Source organism: Rhamphochromis sp. 'chilingali', assembly GCF_963969265.1.
Source record: "Rhamphochromis sp. 'chilingali' genome assembly, chromosome: 9".
NCBI classification, from domain to species: Eukaryota; Metazoa; Chordata; class Actinopteri; order Cichliformes; family Cichlidae; genus Rhamphochromis; species Rhamphochromis sp. 'chilingali'.
In genome coordinates this window covers 30,099,274-30,123,980 of record NC_137936.1, presented here as the reverse complement: position 1 = coordinate 30,123,980, position 24,707 = coordinate 30,099,274, and the positions used below count along the sequence as shown (strand labels likewise).

At 39.8% G+C, this 24,707-nt stretch overlaps 1 protein-coding gene across 1 annotated transcript; it reads right to left on the bottom strand.

Moving 5' to 3' along the window:
• Window positions 1-1,896: 1,896 nt before the first annotated feature.
• Window positions 1,897-23,777, bottom strand: draxina (dorsal inhibitory axon guidance protein a). The gene is made up of 7 exons (XM_080892281.1): window positions 23,591-23,777; window positions 14,339-14,844; window positions 12,330-12,547; window positions 6,030-6,150; window positions 3,863-3,955; window positions 3,523-3,612; window positions 1,897-3,014 (listed from the first exon to the last, which is right to left on the bottom strand). The coding sequence occupies exons 2-7, from the start codon at window positions 14,817-14,819 to the stop codon at window positions 2,902-2,904; spliced, it is 1,116 nt and encodes a 371-aa protein (XP_080748407.1). The 5' UTR covers window positions 14,820-14,844; window positions 23,591-23,777; the 3' UTR covers window positions 1,897-2,901.
• Window positions 23,778-24,707: the final 930 nt, after the last annotated feature.

Sequence of the window (24,707 nt, the reverse complement as noted above, 5' to 3'; positions counted from 1 at the left end):
GATAAACCTTCACCACCAACCCTGCTAGCTTAGCAGTGGCAGTGAAACTGGCATGTTTTATAATTATTTTTACAATTGTAAATGGCTTTGGCTGCTGCATGTTCTACTTATTATAAAAGTAGGTGTTAATTTGACTGATTTGCATAAACCCAGTAGGTGTCAAGATAAACCTAAAGCACAGATTTTCCTAAAGCATAAGCAAAGTAAATGATTTTGTTCTGTTCTAATTTAATTTAAAAAAAAAAAAAAAAAGGAAAATATGATGTTATTATCACATAAATACCATATTTTAAGTGCCAAAAATCCATAGATTCCCGGCGGTAGAGTAATCACATGCAGTAGTTTTCATTATCTTTACCTGTGAACATGTTTTTCAATAATTGCTTTTAGAAATTATTTAAAATGGGACATTTTTTGTCAAAGTTAGTATGTGTTAATCTCAAGAGTCAGTATAGCTCTCTTTAGCAGACGTATATTTTTGCAGTCATTATTCTTAATTTTTAATAATCCTTCTTTATGGACTTCATGAACTTTCTTTTTGTTTTCTGCTAGTGTGTTTAAATTATTAATCCTGTCCAGGTGAAGTCCAGCTTTCCTAAAGATAACCTCTTATGTTCAATTAAATAATCTTTGGTAAGATAAAGAATTATTTGTTGAATCAGTGACTGCAAGTTGCCTCATGTCTGAGGCAAAGCAACCCCAAGCCATAACATTTCCAGCACCGTGCCTAAGTTAGAAGAAGCTTCTGCTCCTGATCAGTTATCTTTGAACACATTATTCCAATAGGTCTTGTCTTTCTGTATAAATGGACACTGGCCAATTACAGTTTTGTTCCAATTCTATTTTTAGACTGCAAATGCGTGTCTCTCAGATTGTAGACTGATACTCTTTGATACAGATGGTTGCGAGAGTTATCTGCAGATCCCGTGATTACATTTTCAGGTACTTGGAGGCTTTGATTTCTTTCTCACTTCTTCAAAATGAGATACATTTCCTGTGGCAGGCAGGAAAAATTAAGTTATTTAAAATCTGCACCATTTATAGAATAATAATTTGTTTCTCTCTGGAAATCTTTTTAAATCTCATGGCAGACTCACAAGAATCGAAACCTTTTACTTGTGAAGGCCTCGGAGAGCGCTTTAGATTTGTGACACCGTACACCTGATTAGCAAAGAGAAAAACTTGAACCCTTAAGAATGCTCTTATCATTTTATCTATTTGAAGGTTTAGGAAATGTAGACGTGCTTTTACTTATTTATCTGTCATTTATTTACTGAAATTATGAAAATGAACAAAAAATGTCAGTTTTAAATCATATTTGTTTGAGTACTAGTTTAAAAGAAGATCAAATCTTTTCTTGTCCAAAAATATATTAAAAAAAGTAAAGCACTTTTTTTAAATAATTGTTTTATGTGATATAAAAATTGCATTTAGAAATGTTCTCCTTGTGTCTCATCACACAATAGTGTCGATAAAACGACCGTCTAAAGCATAGGTGTCAAACTCTGGCCCGCGGGCCAAGTTTGGCCCGCAGCCTAATTACATTTGGCCCGCGAAGCCATACCAAATTACTATTAGCGCTGGCCTACTGGTATTATACAGTTAATATATATATTGTTTAGTATTAAGCTTTGCTTGTTCCATATTCAGTTTTTCAGCAAAACTTGTTTGAGTCCATAAGAAAAGATTCATTCTTATATCCAGAGATTTTTTTTTTCAATAAATATTAGCGTTAGCCCGCGACTTTGTTCCAGTTTTGAATTTTGGCCCACTGTGTATTTGAGTTTGACACCCCTGGTCTAAAGAATAGAGAGTTTGCTTTTTAGGATTAGTAAAAATGGTTTAGCCAAACAGTGTGTAGACGTGTAGAAACAGCTTAGCATCACACAGTGTGCATCCTAGTAAGTGTTTTAATTGTAAAAATAAAAACAGGCAGAAGAACTGAATATATAAACACGTGTTTGAGTACTGAATAAATAAAACAGACATGTAAAGTGGAAGGTCAGACAAGCATTTTGTTTATCTTACTATCATTAAGCACATTTTTAACAGTGGTGTCAATTAAAAAAGGTGTTGGTAATTCAAACACAATCATATATACAGTACAGGACAGCAGACCAGTTTAGATAATATTTTTAAAAATAACTTTTAGCAGTTGTTTGGAATACCAGCTCAGAGAAGAGGACAGGGAACGAAATCTGACACGCTTCTTCACATAGTCACGGCAAATAGTCAAAGATAAAAAAGAATTTTTAACATTATTTTTGTTTCCATTTTTATTTAACTTGGTCTAAAAGTCTTGAAGCGGAAAACGCCACTGTTCTGGGACTCCAAAGATCTTAAAGCAATACTAAAAATTATTTTGAACAGGTCAGCGTGATGAAAAGTTACAAAATCTGTTCTTGCCTAAAAATGAAACCACATCAACAGGAACCATGAAGGCAGTAAATATTCAAACCTAATCTGTGTGATAGCTACAAACTTTAGTCACTGATGTGTCACCCAATGAGTGAATCTTTTCAACCAGGCAAATAAAAAGACAAAAAAAACCCTGCAGGTTTTCTTAATGACAAGAATTTGGAGAGGCCGTCTTCCTGCAGGGAATGAACAACACTAAATTAAAACAAGCGTGCTTAAAGTTGGTGATTTGCTGGATTAGGCTGCATAACGTATCCCACAATGCAACATTGAAATGTTATTTCCACTTTGGCCACCTGTTACTTCGCTTTAGCTGACTAGGTGTTGGCATCAGGGTGATTTATATATTGTGGGTTTGATTTGAAAAACCAGCAAGTCATCACCTCTAAGTACTTGGTCAGTTTAGCAGGGTCATGTGGCTTCTTGGTCAGGGGGGGTCATTATTTATGTTCTTCCTCCACCTTGGCCTTCATCACCTCCTCTTTATATGGTAATGAAACCCCCTTGGTCACTGCTGACTGACTCCGGCACCACGCAGCGACCCCTTCTCCTGGTCACGCGTCGCTTCCGGTGAAATTTAGCATAACAACGAAACCCTGAAAGATAACAAGTGACCCATTATCTGAAAAGGTGATTGAATTGGATAAAATATGAGTTTTAAATTACCAGAGGCAGTACTTTAACATTAGTAGAAATGCTCTATTTTAGGATAGAATAAAGAGCTGAATCAGCAACGCTAATGTAGCTGAGAAGGTATAAATTAAATTACTTACATTTAATATTTGTTAGAATTCTGCATCATCATCACATAATCTATGAAATGAACAACTTTAAGCTCAAAACAATGTCATGAAACACAAAAAATCTCAATTTACTGACACTTTGAGATTTACTGTTTACTGCTATGTTAGTCAGCCTCTAATCTTTTAGTCCCTCTGGGGACCCATTACAAGTCAAAGACTTTTAAAATCTTAATTGTAAACAGTAAGACTTGGGGGAAGTGACCCAAATGCACAACTGCACATGAAGAGATAAGCTGATGCTGATGCTAAAGCGCCTAATGATGCTAGTAGTGAGTAAAAAACTAAAGTAATAATCTCTCACCTTCCTCACACATGCAGTCGTCGTAGCATTTGTTGTTGAGACCTCTGTTGTGAGGTTTACACTCATGTTGCCTCAGGTCACAACAGGAACCTTGTTCAAGAAAAACACGTCTTTTATCAATCAAGCATGTTTTATATGTGTGCATAGACATTTAATATACAACACCAACACCACAGTCCTAACAGTGTAAAACACCGTTTTCAATGCTGGTGAATACATGGTCTGTGTGGTGTTTTATCACTTTATAAACAGTCAATAAATGGATTTTAAGATAACTGCCAAGAGCGATAAGGTCACAGTAAGGTCCTGAAAAATAAATATGACTCTTGTTTATACTGACCTGGAAGACAGTCCAGGTGGTGGTCACATGGTTCAATTGCATCAGCATCCACAGTCATATTTCCACTGCTGAGGTTCTTACTCCGCCTTTTGTCTGCAGAACAAGAAATGAAAACAGCTGTTTGAGCATCAAACCACTGATCAGTGTGCAGCGTCATCCAAGCAAACTGTTGGGTTTTTCACGCAGTAACAAAATTCTACTTGGTGTGTGATCTTCTTTCGGCTGCTTCCTTTAGGGGTCACCATCATCATCTGTCTCCATGTGACCCCCATCCCTAGCCTCCTTTTAGGTCACACCAACCCCTCTGCGTGTCCTCCTTCACTACATCCAAAAATCTTTTCTGTTGTCTTCCAACTCTGTTTCCAAAGCGCTCAACCTGAGCTGTTACTCTGATGTACGCATATTGAATCCTGTCCATTCTGGTCACTCCCAATGAAAGTCTCAATATCTTCAACCCTGCTACCTCCAGCTCAGCCTCCTTTTTGTCAGTGTCAGCATTTTCAAACCTGTCTTTTAAACATTCCCCTTCAATCTTGCTGCTATCCTCATGTATAAAAAAAGAAATTCTACTTCACATATTTAACATGACACCCGTAAACACTGATGGCAGATTTAAGGCCTCCAGCTGCCCCCCAGCAGTAAGTGCTTTGTTACTTCTTACAAAATAATTATGTGTGTTGAGTTTATATTTCATTTACTTGAGCTTTATACGGTGGCCCCGGGAGGCCAAACAGACTGCAACTTAAGAAAACACCATCAATAAGAAAAACGCTGCAAAAGCACACAAAACACAATGAAAATAGGAAAAAGCAAAACAGAAATAGGAAAAACGAAAATAGAAATAGGAAAAAACACAAGGGAAGTGTTTCTGGGGAGACAATAACCCAAAGGACCAGCTGCAGGAACCCAAAACATGGTAGGCGTGTTTTATCATGATTCATATAATACTGATGACAGATTTTTAGGCAAATAGTTATGCTAACACACTTACCTCTCCTCTTTTCTTTCCTCACAAAACCGATAGATCCTCCACTTCTTTTAAGTGTCTTCCAGCACAATTATTAGCATATTTTGGTTCCTGCAACTGGTCCGTCGGGTTATTGTCTCCCCAGAAACACTTCCCTTGTGCTTTTGGAATTCTGTTTTTTCCTATTTCCGTTGTCATTTTTCCCATTTCCTCTATGTTTTGTGTGCTTTTGCAGCGTTTTTCTTATTGCTGGTGTTTTCTTAAGTTGCAGTCCGTTTGGCCTCTCAGGGCCACCGTAGCTTCAAGTTGTTTAAATTTAAAATATAATTTAAATAAAGTGTTAATAATGCAGTTTGTAGCCATCCTAACATGTCTCTAGTAATGGTAATATTGAGTCAGTCAATCTCTTCATCACAGTGGTGACAGATTACCATGAAATTTGATGCAGATATTAGCGTCACCTAACCTGTCTGTGGCACCATCAGCAAATGCCTTTACTTAAACAGTGAACACGTGTTAAATAGATTGCCGTGAGATTTTCTGACTGTATTCAAGGTCTCTTGTGGATAAATTAAAAACATAGATATCCTGATGTTTCTGTGGAGCCACAAGCAAGTCATGGGAAGTTTATTCATAAAGGGCCTATCAAACACAGTTATTCAAAGTGTTTTACAAGATAAAATTAAAAAAAAAAAACATTTTAAAATTATTGTTTATTGTTTATGACAAAATTAACATAATAAAAATAAGTGGAGTTAAATAGTTTTAAAAAGTCCAGCAGTGTTGATTAATGCTGTTTTTAACTTCTTTTTAAAATAATGAGAGCTAATAACTGGTTTGATTTGACTGCTTTTCTTAGTTATTGTTAAAGTTGCAGGAGCAGCATTCTGACCTAACTGTAGCTGTCTAATAGTCTTTTTTAGGAAGGATGATAAAGACAGCATAGCAGTACCCAAATCTACAACAGATAAAGCTATTGATAAGCGTCTCAACATCTTGCTTTGACACATCTCACTTGAGCTATATTTGTCGAATACAGAAGCTGTTTTAGTTAGTCTTAATATGGTCAGTGAAACTAAGGTCCTCATCCATAATTTCTCTAAGAGTTTTCACAGAATGAGGTCTTTGGTGTCCTGGGTTCTAGGTAGGAACTCATCCATCTGTCTTTGTTTTTAATAACTTTAAAATAACTTTACTAACCTTTCTTCTTGGAAGATGACCAGTTGTCTGCTGGTTTCATGTCCTCATAATCTGTCCAGTCAAAGAGAGCCATGTCCAACGTTGGCATCACCTCTCCTTGTCCTTTTCCTCGTCCAGACCTCTGAAAATGAAAGTGTACCTTGAAACTACACCTTACCTTTTACCCATATATTATCAAGCATAGACAGTAAATACATTTCTGTCATCTGTGATGAATGCTTAGTTGTTTCAATTAAACCACAGCAGCAATAAATGAGTGTGTTTTGGTTTGCTCACTGTGTTTTGCTAGTAAATGTATTCGGTGTGTTCTTAATGAAACTCATTGGACTTGTGTTGTGACCAGCAGCAGTGATGTTTCATTGATTTATAAAATACCCCCACGGAGACAACAGGGATAGTAGCAGAGCTTTAAAAACCAATCGATTGGTAACAGAGAACATGGCTGGCCACACACCAGCATACAAATATACATCATGCAGTACTTGTGTGGTTAATACATAAACAGTTTACAGACTTGCAGTTCATTGAACAAACGCCTTTTCTTTCTAGTCAGTGGGGACAGCCACTGCCTGCAGATCAAATACAGCACAGAGTGGATGGTGAGGTGACAGGTTTAAATGAAATCCAGCTGTATTTTTATTTTTATTTTTTAAAGAAATTGCATTGCAGTTATGGAAACGTACAGAATGTAATTTCTTACTTCATTATGTTTTGTTGTTGTCTTATCTATAAAAGCAAATGGAAGTGATTAGCATGCAAGAAAATCTTTGCCTTATGCGTTTATGTCAGGATGGTAGAGTGCAACATGCGATGCACTAAAGGTATGATGGTTGATGATGATGGTTTCTAGGCTAAGTGAGAAAAAAGCCCACCCAAAAGACCCGAACCACTTAAAACTGTTTTTTCCTATGTGTCAAAGAAAATAAATCAAGGTTTGCTGAACCAAATTCTTAGAATCTCCTCGAGTACCTATGCACAATTATGAGTTTAAAATGATCCTTATTTATCTTCGCTCTATTTTAGATGGAGACAGGCCCTTGCATCTGTTCTATCTCTGTTTGAAACAAGCTATTTTAGGCCAACTTTCTTCTAATTGGCTGATCCTCTCAAACAGAAGATTTGAACAGTTGGTAAGCGGGACATATATGCTCAAAGCCAGAGAACACAGAGAAGATATCCTTAATACAGAAGATCCTTTTAAGGATATCTGCTGTATTTGAAGGAAAATGTACTTGACAAAATGTTTGTGAAGGTTCTCAGTCATCCAGGTCATCGTAGTCTAAGGAGCTTGGAAAGAAAAGCGTCTGGACTTCTTTGAGTTGCTTGAAGACGTTTCACCTCTCATCCGAGAAGCTTCTTCAGTTCTAAGGGTCAAATGGTGGAGAGTTCCAGATTTAAACCCAGTGGGAGTTTCCCCCCAAAAAGGGACAAAGGACCTCCTGATGATCATCTACAGTACCTAATCACATGAGCCAAGGTGTGAAAGCAGGTGTGGGTCACAATCAGCCAGGGTTTCGGGTGAGCTCATTGTGAAACCTGGCCCCACCCTATCATGTGATTTCCTGAGGTCAGATGGCCCAGGATGTGAGTGGGCGTTAAGGCGTCTGGGAAGGGTTCTCAAAACTGGATTATAGATGGCAGACAGTTGGTGTCGTAAACCACAGAGGGGGTCCTTGGTCCCTCTTTGGGGGGAAACTCCCACTGGGTTTAAATCTGGGACTCTCCACCATTTGACCCTTAGAACTGAAGAAGCAGCTTCCACCTCTCTGGGGACATCCCAGGTCCTCCAAGGTATGGAGGCCTATCTCCCCCACCACTTCCCCTGCCAGTGGCAGACGCCCTCAGACATCGGTGCGTTGGTGGTTCTTTGTGTCCGAGGATGGGCGTCCAGGTACACACCGGCTCACTCCTTGGTGGCTGCTTATCGGGGCCTGGAGCCTGGGGCTCGCTCGGGCCACTTCGGAGGTGGGGTGCCCCCGGCCTCTCGGCCTGGGGCTCGGTCACTCAGGCACGGCTGGCTGCCGGCGGAGCTCACGGGCACGTCACTGCAACCCCCCCTGGCTTCTGCTCCGCGGCTGCTGAGTGACCCCTCATCTGGGACTCTCCTCAGCTCTTTCTGGGACAGTGGCGCGGCTGCCCCTCTGTTGGTCTTCCTTGGTCTCTTGTGTTCTGAGGGCCTCTGGATGTCTGGAGTTTTGATCTCCTCCATACCTGCTTCATGCCCTGGAGGACGGGGCTGTGGCTCCCCACACCCTCTAGCAGATCATTACATGAAGGAACCTTTTAAAACAAGCACGTTCATGCTCACAGGTGTACACACGGGTGCTCACACACACAAACTACACCCTTTTTGGCTCCTACCTCAAAGCACACTGTGCGCTGTCGATCTTACGTGCTGCACAATAATGTTTAATATTTAGTATTTACAGTTATATTCCCATAGATCATCGTGATGTTGTTTATTCTATTGCTCTCGTTTTCTTCTGCTTGTTTTCTTTTTTCATTCTCAACAGGTGAAATTAAAAAAGTATCTACTGTTATCTATTATTAGCTAGTTTATTGTGATGGTGTTGTTTTTATTATGTTGCTCTTTGGTGATCGTGGTGATCCAGGTGTTTTGTTTGTTTTTCTTTTTTTCTCTTCTCCCCTTTCTCACCATCTCTTCTCCCCTCTATTTTTCTTTCTCTCCCTCTCTTTCTTTCATTCTTTCTCCCTGTCCTATCCCCCAGTCATGTCTGTCCCGTCTTTAAAAAACAAAAATAAAATAAATACATAATTATAATAAAGGTCAATCAAATGGACCAATATGGCAAGGCCATGATGATCCACTTGGTAAAGTAAATCCACTTGGCATCTTTCTTGGCCTTCAGACAACAATTCTGATGGCTAAAGATCCAAACAGGACAGGCAAAACAAAACAAAACAAAACAAAACAAAAAAGAACTGAAGAAGCTTCTCGGATGAGAGGTGAAACGTCTTCAAGCAACTCAAAGAAGTCCAGATGCTTTTCTTTCCAAGCTCCTTAGGCTACTTGACAAAAATAATAATTATAACAGGTCTTTTTAAGGACTTTTTCTAAAAACCTATCATCAAAAAGCCATTGTGTTGTTATATTAGGTGGGAGAAAACAGCTGTTTTAGGATGGATACATTTTTGCCCCTCTAGCTGCTCTTGCCTTTTCTTTATTTGTGAATCTTTAATAGTTTTTTCCTGTTCTGCCTATTTATACGGCTCAAAGAATGGCTAAAAAAAAATCTAGTAAAGCACATGTGGTACTGTTTATGTACATGGCACATAAACATAGCACTCTGAGGCTCCTAATAGGATATTCAAAATTCATGTCAGTAGCTGAATACCTTGTGACTGATCCAAATTTATATAAAAGTGCCATAAATTTAGGTGTCGTACTTTAATAAAATATTGTTGTGGAGATCGGCGTTTGATGGTCTAGTCATAAAGAAAAATTTCTTGATGAATTGCTAAGACATCCCTAACTTGAATAAAAGCCATAAGAACACGGTTACTGCCACTTTCCTCAGAGAGGTGAAACAAAATAGAAATGTAACACAGTAGGACTTTGTGATATCTCACGGGGAATACATGATCAATTAAAAAAAAAAAAAGCTCCTCTTGGAAACAGATCCAAATTGTGTCCTTTTACCCTCAGGAAATGTGCCTGTGAAAATAACAATCAGTTTAATTGCAGGGGGCTACCTGCTTGTCCTCTACTGCTCATTAAACCATCAGCATAAAATCGAACATTAATTAAGAAGCCTCTCAGCATCTTTGTACAACTGGATCTGGGTTCAGGAGAGGCTAACAGCTTTTTCTGCTTTGGCCCAATAATATTTGACTGCTGTCAGAGTACAGTATGCTCCTGTACTCTCTGGGGTCTCAGAAGAGTCATAGTTTCTTTTTCCTTTGCATTTCCTGAGCGTTGTCCTTTTCCTTGTTTGCTTTGCTTCCCCATTCTTGCCTTGTGTGTGCATTGTCTCCTCACTGACATCCTATTTTATTTTGAAAGATCTTTATCTGTGTCATGTGTTTTTTACTCCCTGTCTTTGTTGTTTTTCTACCTCTTTTGATTGCCTATCCTGTCTTAATTGATTTCACCTGTCGTTTTTAAACATAGTTGTCTGTTCCTTTATAATCTCTTTGTGTCTCTTTGTGTCTTCTGTGTATTGTAAATGTCTTTATTTTACCCACTTTTGTTTTTTCCCTCCTTTAATTTGAAGCGGATTTAGAAGCAAAGCAAAGACACTAAAAGTTTCATCCTGGGTTTTTAGTGTTACAAGGGTGATTCGTTTCTTAAAGCTTAACCGCTCCAGAGCAAATTACATTTGAGATGAGAGATCAAAACAACAGACTATTCAGTCTCCTGGAAAATAGCCTGACCATTCCTGGAAATATTTTGTTTGTGTTTTTGCCACTCAAAAGTTTTATCACATTTTGCTACTTCATCCCATCTGTGTCCCGGTAGCTTGCACCAACATCCTCATTCTTAATGTCACTTGTTTTAATGAGCCAACTGCCAGTTGTTTATTTGATGACCTAAAAAGGACGAGTGACCTTTTGCAAATAAGAATCAGAGAATCAATGGGTTAGCGTGAGATTATTATAGGGCAGCAAAACGTCAGGGATCTCATTCATAAGAATGACTTTAAGTTGAAAACCATGAGGAAATTATTTCTAATCAGGCTCTAGATTTGATGTAAAAATAAATTTTTTGTTGGTTATAAGGTCCAGGATACATCTGAGGCCAAAGCTGGGATGAATTTTCCAGCTCTGTCTGTCTGCTTCTACCTTATTCAATGCAGTGACCACACACTTCAGCACTACAGTCGTTTGGTTAGCAGTCACAGTGCTTAGTCCATTAAATACTAGAGAATGCTTGACTATATTCTCCGCTATTATCACCATAATCTCATCCAAAAAGTTTTCCTCTGTCTTTGACTCCATTTGTGACCAAGCAATGTGCTGGCATTTTTAAAGGAGCAATCCTAAGGCAAGGTTTCATGAATCAAACATGAGCATGCCATCAGAAGTGATTAGGAGATCTGAGACACATGATAATTCATCGCCAGGGTCCTCACTAAAAACCATTGTTTGTTTTAAACTTACAGGTGTTAAGATGTGCTGTTAAAAATTACTGTGTAAAAATAAAGAACTCTGCTGAGGTCAGTGTCCGTCGTGCAGTTTTAAAGAAAGGGATACTCAAAATTGGATGGGTCTCACTTTGCCTGTGCGCCACCAAATTTAATGGAAATGACTCGGATAATTTTGGATTATTTTGCCTGCAGAGAAGCGGCACTAAAAGCAGACCTCTATGTAATAACCATTTTTAGTGACAGCAGAATAGTAAGGCTTGGTTAGACTGTGGTACAAAAGGAGCTCGTTAGGTTTGGGAAAGATGAAGGTTTAAAGGACTTTAGCAGTAAACACGCAGTTAAGGTTACAGAAGGGTCGTGGTTGAAAGAAATAGCATTTACTAATGGTTTGAAAAAGGTGTCAAGCATGCACACACAACACGCAAGTTAATGGGGGATGGTGAGTGCTAAAGAACCATTTAAAAAGAAACACAAAATGTCTTCAATTTTCTACAAACTGCAGTTCAACAGTTCCTAACTGTCGTATTTTCATCCAGAAAATCAACCGGAAATTTCCCTGAAACATATTACAGGCTGTTGGGTTTTAACGGCAGTTTTGGCAAATCCAAAAACTTTCCTGATGTAGAGACTCTCTGTCCCCACATTTCATTTGTAACAGACCCGAGGAGTCTCAGGAAACCATATATTATTATTTTCCATTATAAATGTTGTTTAAGCATCATTCCGGGTGGCTGTGACGGGGGGTGAGTGATACCTCATAACCCCTGCAGATTTTTTCATGACACATGCACAGCCAGACACAAAAAAAAAGACTCTCTGCGCCCATAGATTTTGTCCTGAGGTGGTCTTTAATAAAGAATAGGAAGGTAGTTACAGAAAAATGTGCTGCTGGACTCTGAACTCCATGATTTTGGGTTCCAGAGGTGCCGTTTTGTTATACAGAACAGGCCATATCTATCATACAAACTGTGACCAACAACCAGCCAGTTTGGCCTGCTGGATGACATTTTTCACAAGCAGCACCTTTGGGTTCACACTGTAGAGAGTGCCATTTCTATGATGAGCTATGAGGCTTGTGGCAGCATAACGGCTGTAATGGGGCCCATTTTCACTCTATTTCCACCACACATTGAAATCACACTGAGGCACAACACACCCAGCCTTTAATAACCACTCCAGTTTCGTTGGTTACCTGGGGTTTGGTTGAGGCCGGGGACAGCGTTGGGGGATGCTCGTTCATCACCGTGGTAACCGTAGAAGAGCCAGAGCCAAAGACGCCAATGATGGGGGAAGGGGGTTCATTGGGTGGGGTCATGCTGAGGGAGGGGGAGGTGGCAGAAGCAGAGGAGGAGAGAGGATCCTCAAATAGATCTCTGTCCTTCAATGCAGAGCTCAGCTCTGGAGAAAACCCTGAACAGAGAGAGATACATTTATTTTTTTTGTGTCAGCAAATCATATCAGCAGATTATTAGAGAAAGTTTAATCTAAAATACTAATATATAAAATAATAATAACAATACAAATATACTAATAAACTAATATTGAACTGCAGTTAAGATGAGATAGTTTTGTCACTATGGCATTTCAAACTGAAGGGGTTTAGATGTTTTTAACCTTTAATTTTTATTGCTATTGTTGCTGTTTTTCTGTTTACTATGACTAATTCTTCAAATTTTCCATAAACTATGGTTTATTCTGCAGCACGAGTCCAATAAAAAGCTTCTCAGTGTAATCTGTGCACCACGATAATGTTCCTGTTGTTGCAGTTTGGAACTCTGCAAACACCAGACCAAAAACTTGAGTTCACCTCCACAATCATTCATAATATAAATTCAGAGTCAGTAGTGGTAAATCAGAATGTATTTCAAGCTGTCATGCAGTCCCTGAACTTCTTAAATTTCCTTTTAAAACCTGAAAGTACTGTATTTTGTCACATTATGTCATATTTACAGAACCTTTCAAATGTAACTGTTATTAATTTAGGTTCAAAGCCAAACAGGTTTGTCTGTGTCAGAACTGCTGAAACTGTCCACTCGATCAAATTGACAGTGTTATGACATATAACAGTGGTTTCTAAGGTAACAGCAATTGTTCTATTGAGCACCATGGGAAGAATGACAATGTGCAGAAAGATCTTTTTTTTTTAGCTGTGCCCCTGAGGCGTGGCTACTTGCTTATAAATAGAGTGGGATGCTTAACTGTTTTTGCTTTGCTTTCCTCTACTCCTGAAATCTTTTTGGCAATATCAGTGTCAATATAATGACCATAGATTTAGGCAAGGATGTTGCTCTTAATTCATGTTTTAAATTCTGACATCTGATCATTTAAGATCGAGATGGAGTGTAGAAAGTTGTCATGTAGATATTTGATCTCTCGTCTTGACAGAAGACATTTAAGAATTCATTTAAATTGGTTTCCTGGCATGAACCTGGCTTTTAAATGTAGGCAATACTCTATCCAATAGAGTTTTGCTTTGTATTTGGGATCACTGTCATGCTGGAACGCTGCTATATCCCAGCAGGACAATGATCTGAGGTGAAGTTGAGGAATTTGGAGGTAGTCCTACTTCATTATTTCATCTACTTTGTACAGTGCCACTGGTACTTTTCTCTTGTCTGACCTTCTAGGCAAAGTGGTGTCACATGTGAATAACTTGTACTTATGTACAACTATTTGATGCTTATTTGATGATCTGCAGTTGTTTAGAAATGGCTCCATAGACCTCTGATGCTTGTGTAAATCTACAATTCTCCTTCCTTTGAATTTTCCCATTGTTCTGCATATTGGTCTGAGTGCTTTTAAACAAATCCTTTTTGTCCTTGCAAATAGAAACTATCTGATGTAGTCAATTATAATAACAAGAAGATAATAAATCTTGGCCTTGTCAAATTAAAAGACATTGCAGAACCTTCAGCACCAAAAGATTTGAGTGAGTAAATGGATATATTTCAGACTGTCTGCATACTTTTGACCTGGTACAGATCAAAGAAAATACAAAATAGACTAAAATTTGTACACCAATCCTTGTTTTTTTTTTTAATAATTAAAGATGTTTGCTGTACATTCATTCAAACATGGAAAAAAGAAAGGTCAAAAACAGCTCAAGTAAATCATGAAAAACCCCAAATTACCATGACTAATGATTTATGCCCATGCAAACTTTTGAGCGCAAATGTATGTCTGGGTTTGTGAAGCACTAACCTTTTCTGTGACGCCCCTTTTCACGCCGGCTCCCTTGTCTCCTGTGCTCAGAATGGTGCCCATGTCCATTTCCATGCCCATGCCCTCTCTCCTTGCGTGTTCCTACAAGGTGGTTCTCCTGGACCTGGGATGGACTCTTCACACTCATTCGAGCTCTGTCTTTGTCCCTGCCTGGACCCATCTCCAGTCTCACTGGGCTGAGACCTTCTAGGCCTGTCCCATCATCCTCAGGTCTGGCCAAGGGTTGCAGGGGCCTGTGAGAGAGCAGCCCAGCTCCAGCCTTGGCACCCCGGCCACCGTGCCCTCTGCGGTTCCTGCTATATCCGCGGCCCTGTAGAACTTGCGAGCGGTACTGTAGGGCATTGCTGCCACCTGCTGAGGTCTGCGCCTGCCTCCTCTTGCCATGAGGAGCCCCATGCTCAGCGCTGTATGACAGTGCCAGGGTGGCAAACAGCAGCAACATACTCCAGGAGAGAGCCATTGTCTGTCCAGCACAACACCACCTACTGGGAGGAGAAAATATTTCTCAGTGCTGCACATAATTTATTCTGCGGTGTCTGCAGATTTGATCAGATTTTCCACAGAAGCTATGTTGAGGATTTGTACATCTTAAAAAATAATTCGTTTTGAGTATCAAATACTAGTTGCCTATCTTTCAGCACTCTATTTTATTATATCATTTGTATAATCTGCATATTCTGCATTTATCCAGAATAAAAAGTTACAAAAGAAATATACAAACGTTAATGTACACACATTAAAGATTATTCCCAGTTATTTTAATGATCCACAGGTTTTCCATAGCATCATTATAAAGTTGATATTGCAAGTTCCCTTTCCAATAAATTGTGACCTCTTCATTCTCCTACGACAGTTCCTGAACAATTATTATTTCCTTCAGTGACATATCCTTCTGGAAAAATATCAGACACACAATTAGCGCAATTTCCTTCCAAAGGGGGCATCCCTCATTCAGCCCCGACTATCAGCCTTTTTGTGCAGAAGCAAAAGTTGGGAGACCACAGGTCCTTGAGTGTTGTGATGCGTACTCTGCTGTATTCATCATCCCACAAATTCCGACTACTTCACAGCCAGCCTCTCGAGCACACACCTTTATTCTGGTGAATTTGAAGAGACAATCGTGAGACGCTTGTTCATTTAAAAAAATGATTTTCCAACCTTCATTCAAGGACCTCTATGCCTTACTCATTATGAGATACTGCAGTGTGCACATGCTTCATCACGGTCTCAAGAGCTCTCCAACCGTACCTTTTATTGCAAAGGTCAACATATGTGTGAGGTGTGACTGAACTAAAATATGAGGTTCTGTATATCTACAATGGCACTTCATCCAAATGTGAATGAAATGGTGCTTAATAAAAAAGTAAAAATAGTTTTTCTTTTCCCATCTTGATATCCCAGCATGCACTGCAATGAAGCTCAGATTCAATTGTAATCCAACAGAGTACTATGTGCTTATATTAGAACCAATTTCTACAGTCATTGGTAAGAACACAAATGTCCAACACAGTGAGACTGGACACTAAGCAGCCTTTACACTCCCAGCTCAAAAGGCCTGTGTGGTATTTGATTGTTGCAGTTTGTGCTAGTGTGATAATAGCACTGGTGTACTGACATCATGTATCCTGCCTCCTGCATGCTCTAACTAGTCGTCCTGCTAACTATCCTGCCCTGTGCTAGATGTGAGAAATTGTTTCTATTTTACTAGCAATTAATTAGATTATGAAAAAAAATAATGGGAAAAATAAAGTAATTTCATAAAATAAATAACTGTCATAATGACGAAATTAATCTATTAAAACATGTTGACCTCTCAATACTACAGAAATGATTCACTATAAAACTTGATGTGTTCTAGCCGTCATTAAACTTTAAAGATGCTTACACTGATCTGCACCTTATGTTAGAAAATGTTTGTTTATTTCTTTAATCATAACACAATTTGCCCTGTAATTAAAAAAAATCCAAAACTTAATGGCAAATCATATACATGGGATGTTTTGTTTTCTCCTCCACTTAAATAGGCTAGCACAATCCATTGTGACAGACATACACAGTGCTATTATGGCGCTGTGGCAGGTAACTCCTTTGTGTTAAAAGACAAATGGCAGTGCAGGGCATACAGAAAATCAATGAGGGAAAGTATTGAGCCATCAGTGATGGTGGGCACATGTGCTGTGTGTGTCTCCAAGGTGGAGTTGGGGGGGTTGATAAGCTCTCAGTTCTTTTATCACAGCGACGCGCACACACCAAGCTAAAAAAAGCACACCCTTGGTTTTAAAGTCAGTTATTTAGGTGTTTCTAAAAACAGCACACAGGTGCCAGGGTGTGTGGGTGAGCGGGCTGCAGAGGATTCTGGTGATGTCAGGAGGAGTTTGCACTACGAGTGCCGGCATTGCTCCGAGGGATTTAAAGGCAAACGTTGTCCGTTTGCCTCCGGGAGTTCGACCAGTTGTGCAGCAAACAAACAAGAGTGTGGGGCTGGCCACTGAGACGAGACCTTTATCGTCAAACAGGTCCGCAGAGTGTCGAAGGGGAGGGTAATCAGCTGTGTCGCTCACATATATATAGTGTTTAGCTGGGATTACACTCTGTCTGTTTGACACATGAATTGATGCGGGTATCGAGTGGCTCGGATCTTATCTGGTCAAAGGGGTGATTTAGAAGGGAAACAAACAAAACATTTAAAGTTAACTGTGGTGCAGGGCAGTGAAACAAGGGGATTGATTAAGGGATTACATCTCCAAAGTCTTCTGTACACATTTATCACAGTAATGGCTTGACATCTGGGGAAATGTGCCTTCTTGCCGCCTAAGCGATGCCCCAGCTTATGTTACTCCTGTGATACATGCCTGTCTGTTAGCTAAACAGCTTTGGCAACTCAGACCCTTTTCAGAACTCCCCATTTGACCTCATCACACCTACTAATGCTCTAATTGCTCAGTTGTGTGGGCAATTAGTGGATTGAGAAAGCTGACTGTTACTGTTATCTCTAACTCTTACTTTAGTTGCTTACACAATTATTTCTGTCACTGTTTGCTTATACAGTCAAGTGACTATAGCAATAATGGTATGTTGTGCTGATGATCTGTTTTCGGTTTGTTGTAATCTGGATATTTTTCTGCTTTCTTTTTCTTTTAGAGGCTTTTATTGTGTATATGCTTTTACATTCCAGGTTTAGTCATGTAGCTTTAGACCACACCTGATATCTATGTAAGAGTTTTGTCCGGTGACTATGGCCGAAAATGACTTTTAGTTATAAAAATTCATACACAACATATGTTGCTAAATAAAGCATCCATCCATCCATTTCTTACCTAGTTGTACAATTCATTATCTGGAGGGACTGAAGCCTATCTGTGATGAGGAAAGAAGCAGGGTACACTCTGTACCAGGTCACCAGTCCATCAGAGGGCTCTAAATAAACTAAAGAAATAAAGTCCATACATTTATCCATTCTCTTTGCTTATCCTTATCAAGGTTGCGAGGAGGGCTGGAGCCTGTCCCAGCTACCATAGGGTGAGATGCAGCGTACACCCTTCACCTGGACCAGGGCACCAGCCCATCAGAGTGCCCTAAAAAACTAAAGAAATAAAAATCATGTATGCGCGATCATCTTTTTAATGCATTCTAGTACCTAATTCACAGCTTCTTGTTTGAATAAACTTGTAGTTTTGGTTAGGCGGCTTTAAAGAGGAATAAATAAATCATTTCTACAGAGATTTTTAAGTATTTCTTTAAAGAAATAGATCTATTCTATTGATGGTTTATTGTGTCAGGAATTTTTTCATACACCTACATATTTTAGGATTAACACGCATGTGGAGTTAGAAATAGCAGCATCACCTGAATTGGTGATGCTGCTGTGATGGTGCTCTTCAAAAAAAATTTTTTCCCAGTATAAAAAAGTAACATTGTTACATCTCCACAGAAAAAGAAGGCACCCATTCCAAAGTAAGGTCTTCATAGATGTGCTATGTGAAAGAGAAAGTAGGCGGTGAAGGAGGAAGGCCACGTATCTCGGCATAGTAGCTCCCTGTTTTCCTCTCTCATACTTTCAAGTGCTGCTAACAGGTGGCCCTTTGAGGAGACACAGGATGGGAATGATAATGGAGCACTCCGGGTGGCATTCCACATTTTAAGCATAGTCTCTTGTGTGTGATAAACAACCTCCATGAACAACACAGCCTCTTGCCAGAGCTTGTATTATACAAGCCTGTGTGTTGAAGGTAGGGCACAGCAGGGCCTCTGCTACTGAGGCGATGACGGGCCAAACGAGTAGCCCGACAACTTTAATTCCACACTGAGGTAATCTGCAACTTGAATGGCAACATTTAAACAAGCAAATTATAGCTGGGCGGTAGCTTTCATGGCTTCTGTGAGATAGCTATTGGTTGAAAGAATAAAAGACTCCGAAAACCCATTTAATGACACTTTTAATAGCACTGAGGGGGTTCAAGGATTTCTGCCGATGTTGGGAGAGTTTTGCTTATTTCTTTCACATTTTCTGCTTTTTTTTTTTTTTAAACATCAACTTTGACTGGTCTTATCTTCTTTTTCTCACAAAAAAACCTCATTGTGCTTTCTATTTTATTTTGAATGCTTTAAATCCTGTATTTTTACATTCATGTCAGCAACCCTGCAGGGTTTGGCTCTGACTTTGTGCATTGCTGCATTTTTGGTGGAAAGTTGTCAGAGATTTACAGTTAACAAACAGTCAGGTGAATAAACAACAATGAGACACTTGTGTAGGTTAACGTGCTGCACGGGTGAGAAGCTCAGAGCAAATCACACCGAACTGCAGTATTCGTTTATTTTTATAGATTACATCGTCAATATGCAAATATAATCACATTTCCTGTCACGCAGGTCCTGATGTCTGTCTGCATGCAAGCTGTGTGTGTGTGTGTGTGTGTGTGTGTGTGTGTGTGTGTGTGTGTCTGTCACAGAGTATGTGTGTTGCAGGTCAATTTCTGAGAATAATATAATGCAAGTCAACCTCTGCGGATATGTATTTCTGTGCTGGTCTCTTGTCAGTGTCACAGGGTCAGCTTCCTGTTTATACAGAAAACTGTCTGGTGAAATATGTATAACATAACTTTTGAAGCATAAGCAAATAAAACAATAAAAACTCCCTAACAAAAGTCAACAGTGTTTTTAACAGTATATTAGGAATTTGGAACCTATTATAATTGCAGATATTAAAAAGTTGTTTTTACCACAACTAAATTTAGGTCTTCTCATAGACAGAAATGTTTGATTTTAGGAAAAGGCTTTAATAACTAACAAATGCAAAGTGTGTGAGTGACTGTCTTACACACTGTCAAATAACATGAAGTTGTGTCTTTTTTTTTCCAGACTTAGAAAGAAGAAAAAAAACTTAAGGAACTGAAAAACCAGTTTGAATTTTTATTATTTGCTCCTAATGTCAACAACAACAAAAATCTATCACCAGCAATCTGGTGCTCATATTTGGCTGTTTATGTGTAACTATATTTATAATGTGAAGTGGAGAGGATTCACATCATGCCATGGGAAATTTAAAGTCCAGAAGTAATAACAACCAAGTACACAAAAACAGATTTTTAATAGGAACGCATCTTGGATAATACTTTGAACCTCAACTCTCAAAGGTGTAAAGATTTATTGGTGTCTGAGCTCATCAGTGTACAGAGGGAAGCTGTGTATAGTAATATAAAATCCAATAAAATGTTTTACAAAATCCACATTTTTTGGAAGCAGGTAGGAGAAAAGCAGGTGATCTCTAACAGTGTGTAGAAAACACAATATATATTGTAGCAGTTTTTATAAGCCTGGCGTACAGTGTGGTGCCACCTGGGACACATGAATCAGAGCGGAGTAAGTATGAAATGATAGGTAATCTCACAAGAAATTGCAAAGGGGGCACTATTAGAGGGCTGGATGATTAAGCTCTGATGAGATCAGGGGCGTCTATCTGGGCTTTGATCAATTGGTCAGTCCCTTAAGCAGGACACACTCATATAAGAATAGACTTAACAGAGATTGAACCCAGATCTGCGGCTCATATTGGGAAAATGAGAGAGGAAAAGCAGTGAGGCGGAACAGGAGGCCACCCTGGTATTAAACTGCTGTACGTGTGCATCTTTTAGCTTCACCTGCTGTGACACCAAACCTCCAGGAGCCATCTGCTCCTCTTGTTTTATCCCTCATAGCAACCAGCAGGGCCATAAGGATAAAGGAAACAAAGGATCCAGGAACAGACTGTTGTCAGACAGAGGCCACCTTCGATACTTTTTTTCTTTGTTTCCAGGCCGCATACAGCGATCTGAAGTTTAACTCAGGAATACACTCCTGTTGATTAATGTCAGAATTACTCAGTAGATCTTATCCACTGGAGCAGAAAGTTATCAACCAGCTAATAATCAGGCTTGTGAGCATATGCTCAATTTGCAAATTTATTACAGGCTGTCAAAAAGAGACCAGGGGTCGCTTCGGGAGTGTGTGGCTGCACAGGAAAAAAGGAAAGCCACCTATCTCTTTTCAGCTGCTTGGTTCACTGAGCAGCAGCTCGAGTTTATGCTTGAACCAGAAAGAAAACCAGGAGAAGAAGAAAAAAAATGCACATTTAAACAAAGAAATATAGATGCGTAATCGGCTGTGTCACAAATATAACTCAGTTTTGCTCCATTCCATTTTAATAATGCTGAATATTTGATGTATTGCACTTGTCTCCTTATCGTCTGTAAAATAGTTCTAGTTTATGCTACCAAATTATCATAAATATCATCTCAATAACAAGCACCTAAATTACAGCTCCAGTAAATGCCTGTGCATAATAAACATGTCTGCCAACTGCAGTTAACGCCATAAAACTTCATTTCCTCAAGGGCCAATACCACTGACTTCAGCAATATAAAATGCTTTGTCTCCCCCAATCCTCCACAAACAATATCAATGGGATTCACACATAGACTGGGAGGATTTTGCAGCTTTTAGGTGTTTATTGGATGGCGGAGGCCCCTGGAAGCAACATAGGGTGATAAAAAAAGAAAACAAGAGCCATAAGGAAGGTCCATCTGTCACCAAGTGAGCCGGAGCAGGGAGCAGGGAGAGACAAAATGATTCGGTGGTAATTTGGTCGCAGGTACAACAGATGTGGAACGAGGCCAGAACATTGTCACTGATGCAAAGTAACATCAGCAACATCCTGGGATGGGGCCCTTATCGCCCGTCTGAATGCACACATACACACACTTTCTCTCTTTTACAATCATCGTATGCACACAAATACACACTCACAGCGGGGAAACCTCCTCCAGACACCCACATAGAGGCATGTTCCAAAAATGCTGTGAGACACAAACAGCACCAGAAGCACAGCAAGAGGCATCCCACAGAGAGGAAAGAGAATGAGAGAGACAAAGGAGGTGGGGGGACTGAGTGAAAAGGAGAAAATAAGATGTAATTCTAAGAGAGAGGAGAGCGGGAAAGAAAGGAGTGAGGCAGGAAGAGAGAGGGAGGGAGAGGAGAGAGACTGAAATCAAAGCGGGAGTGTGAGAGAGAGATGGAAAGAGAGGGAGGATTTATCCTGTCTTAATTAGAACAAAGTGTCGTGGCATCTCGTATTTTGTGGCAGATAAGGGCACCAGCTGAGTCCCGTCTTACACACAACAAACAACAAAGAGCTGGCTTCAGCAGCTGACAACAATACTTGCCCCTTTCTAACCCATGAAATGTGGACACCTGGGTCTGTCTCTGGACATTCTGCATGGGAACAGTTTGACCGGTCAGCGAGGTGGGAGGGGGGGGAGGCACTCCTGTTTAGAGATGATCAAGTGAAGCATGCAAACGTATTATATGAACGCAAAGTTTCCCTTCTCCCCGCTCGCTCCGTGGAAGCGAGCGGCGCTGACTGCCTGCCAATGTTGAAAGCATCTTGATCAAACAGATGCAGCCATGCTTGGCAGTGGCGATCAAGGCGAGATTCACACCACGGTGGAGGAGACTGGATGGGAGTTTAGCAATGTAGCTTTTTTGGCTGAAAATCAATAAAAGATTAAAGAAATGAGGAGATTTGATTGTGCAGTGAGTGAAAGAGCAAAATGAAAACAAACAGTGATTCTTTTGAGGTAATTTCAATCGGTCTTTGATACCAGTAGACTAGATGCTAGTTCGGTTTATCACAGTGTGTGCGGCTTCTGCCAGGCACAACATTAACGACAAACCACTATCTTCCAAGTCTTTGAAACGAATCTAGAAAAAGACACAAAATTAATTTCCACTTGAACATCAAATGTTGTAAATGTGTCCTTGAGTTATCTTTTCATTTCCAACTCACTTAAGATCGAATCAGTTTTATTTGGGCCCGAGGTCCACTCACGGTGGGGTTCCTCCACACTCCCTCTGATCATGTCTAATGCGCCCCTGCTTGATTGACTTGCTATTAATTAGCATTAACTCCTTCAAGTGAGTCTGCAAAAATTGCTCCTTTCACTTTTAATTGCAAGGTGACACACATTTCCCCCCATTTCTCTCTCACTCACTCTCTCTAACAAACACGCGAGCACACACGCGCACGCACCATTACACACAGCGTCTTTGGTGTGCAGTGAGCAACAATGAGCTGTCAGGAAGAGATAATCGCTCCGATCATTTATAACTATCCACACCATTCATCCATTAAGTTCCTTTGTAATGCTGATCTGATTTAAAAGCATGACAGCAGGACACACAAAAGTTAAATTAATTGTCGAGTCAAATCTGTTTTTCCGCCATCAAGCCATATCTAATCCGATGTTTGCAAACACTCACTCGTTGCACACAACCGTTAAGAACGACGCTCTGCCTGCCAGTCAAACCGCGTTTTTTTTTTAAATCAGTGAATCTGAAAGGAAAACCTCGGCATTAATTAAGTTATTAAAATGGTCTGTGTGACAATATTAAGGACTAGACGGACAGAAGCAATCCTCTTTAAAACATTTGCAATAAAAGGATTCAGAAATAAAGATGCAAGTCCATGATGGCATCAGAACTGGGAATTGGACCCAGTCTGCTGTTTGAGTATGAATATCTATTTAAAAAGGGCAGAGCGAATAAAATAGCAGGAATTTACAAACGTCACAGAAACACCTGAAACAATGTTTGGAAACCAAAGAAACGATATTAGCCGCAATAGTAAGCAATCTAAGCACTTGCTCTGGCAATGATGTAATTCGTTTTTCCAGGATTATAACAGAGATGATTCCTTACTTTCTGTTTGTTTCTCCTTGTTTTCCTCTGGTGTTATTTAAGCCTCAAACAGCAGTTCGCTCATATGGCTGCAGGTTGACAGCAGGACAGGACAGGACAGGACCGAAGCGCAGCGCAGCAGCAGCTCTGTAGTCCGCTCTCCGGGATGTGCCGAGTATCCGGACTGTCTCTTGCTTCTTTATAATGAGGAGAGTCAACCACTCCGGAGTGCGCGCTCCCGAGTGCGCGTCAGCGTCAGGGCTAGCTTTATCTCCAAATGGGGCTTGTCCCGGCAGGTAAAACGTGGATAAAAAGGGGGAGGGGGGGGGGGTCGCTAGAGCATTGACGTAATACTGACACAATCAGCATTTTCTATCAGTTTTCCAAGTTGGGAAAGAAGATCAAACAAAATGATCAGAAACTTGACTTTTATGTGAAATTCTCAGCGTGTCAAAAATATTCCTTGTGATTTGTTGCCCCAGTAAGCCTCCTCGCTTATCCAATATGAACAAAGCTACGTAGTTTTTGATTATTTTCGCTTTCCAGTCAGCACATGTGCTTGTTTCTTTTCTCCAAAATTCAACTGTGGACAAAGCCCGAGCATAAAGAAAAGAGCTTCCCAATCTGATGTAACTACACGCTCAGAAAATAAGCTAGTTTACCTTTAGGGGTACAAGAGCTTGACACTGCAGCAGTACTTGTAGTAGGTAGGCTACTGCCTGATGTACTCTTGACAATCCTCTCATTTTTTACACATTCAGAGGGAGCAAAATTGTGTTTCCAGTAAGTTTTCCAGTTTTACTGACACCACAAAGCTTTATAGGTATATCAAATCAGCACCTGCAGCAAACTAAACTGCACCAGTTAATACAGAAAAAAACATTAAACATGTCTTTGGGCCGCAGGAGCACTCTGAGGTAATCCACCTGGCACAGGGAGCACAAAGGTCCCAGAAAAGCAAGAACCTTCTTACTGTGCAGTGCTAACCAGTATACAAGACAGGTGCAGAATTAAACTTGGCATGCATTAAATAGCTTTTATTTAACTTAAATAAATAGCCAAATCCATAAAAAAGAGAAATTAATATTTTGCCTATTTTCTATTTGCATTTGCCTGCACGCAGATTTTAAGTCTGCGT

Excerpts from the sequence above, each read along its gene's own strand:
- draxina (XM_080892281.1), bottom strand. The coding sequence starts at position 14,819 with ATGGCTCTCTCCTGGAGTATGTTGCTGCTGTTTGCCACCCTGGCACTG. Across the intron at positions 3,613-3,862 it reads CCACCTGGACTGTCTTCCAG|GTTCCTGTTGTGACCTGAGG; the intron begins GTCAGTATAAAC and ends TTCTTGAACAAG. Across the intron at positions 3,015-3,522 it reads CGACTGCATGTGTGAGGAAG|GGTTTCGTTGTTATGCTAAA; the intron begins GTGAGAGATTAT and ends GTTATCTTTCAG.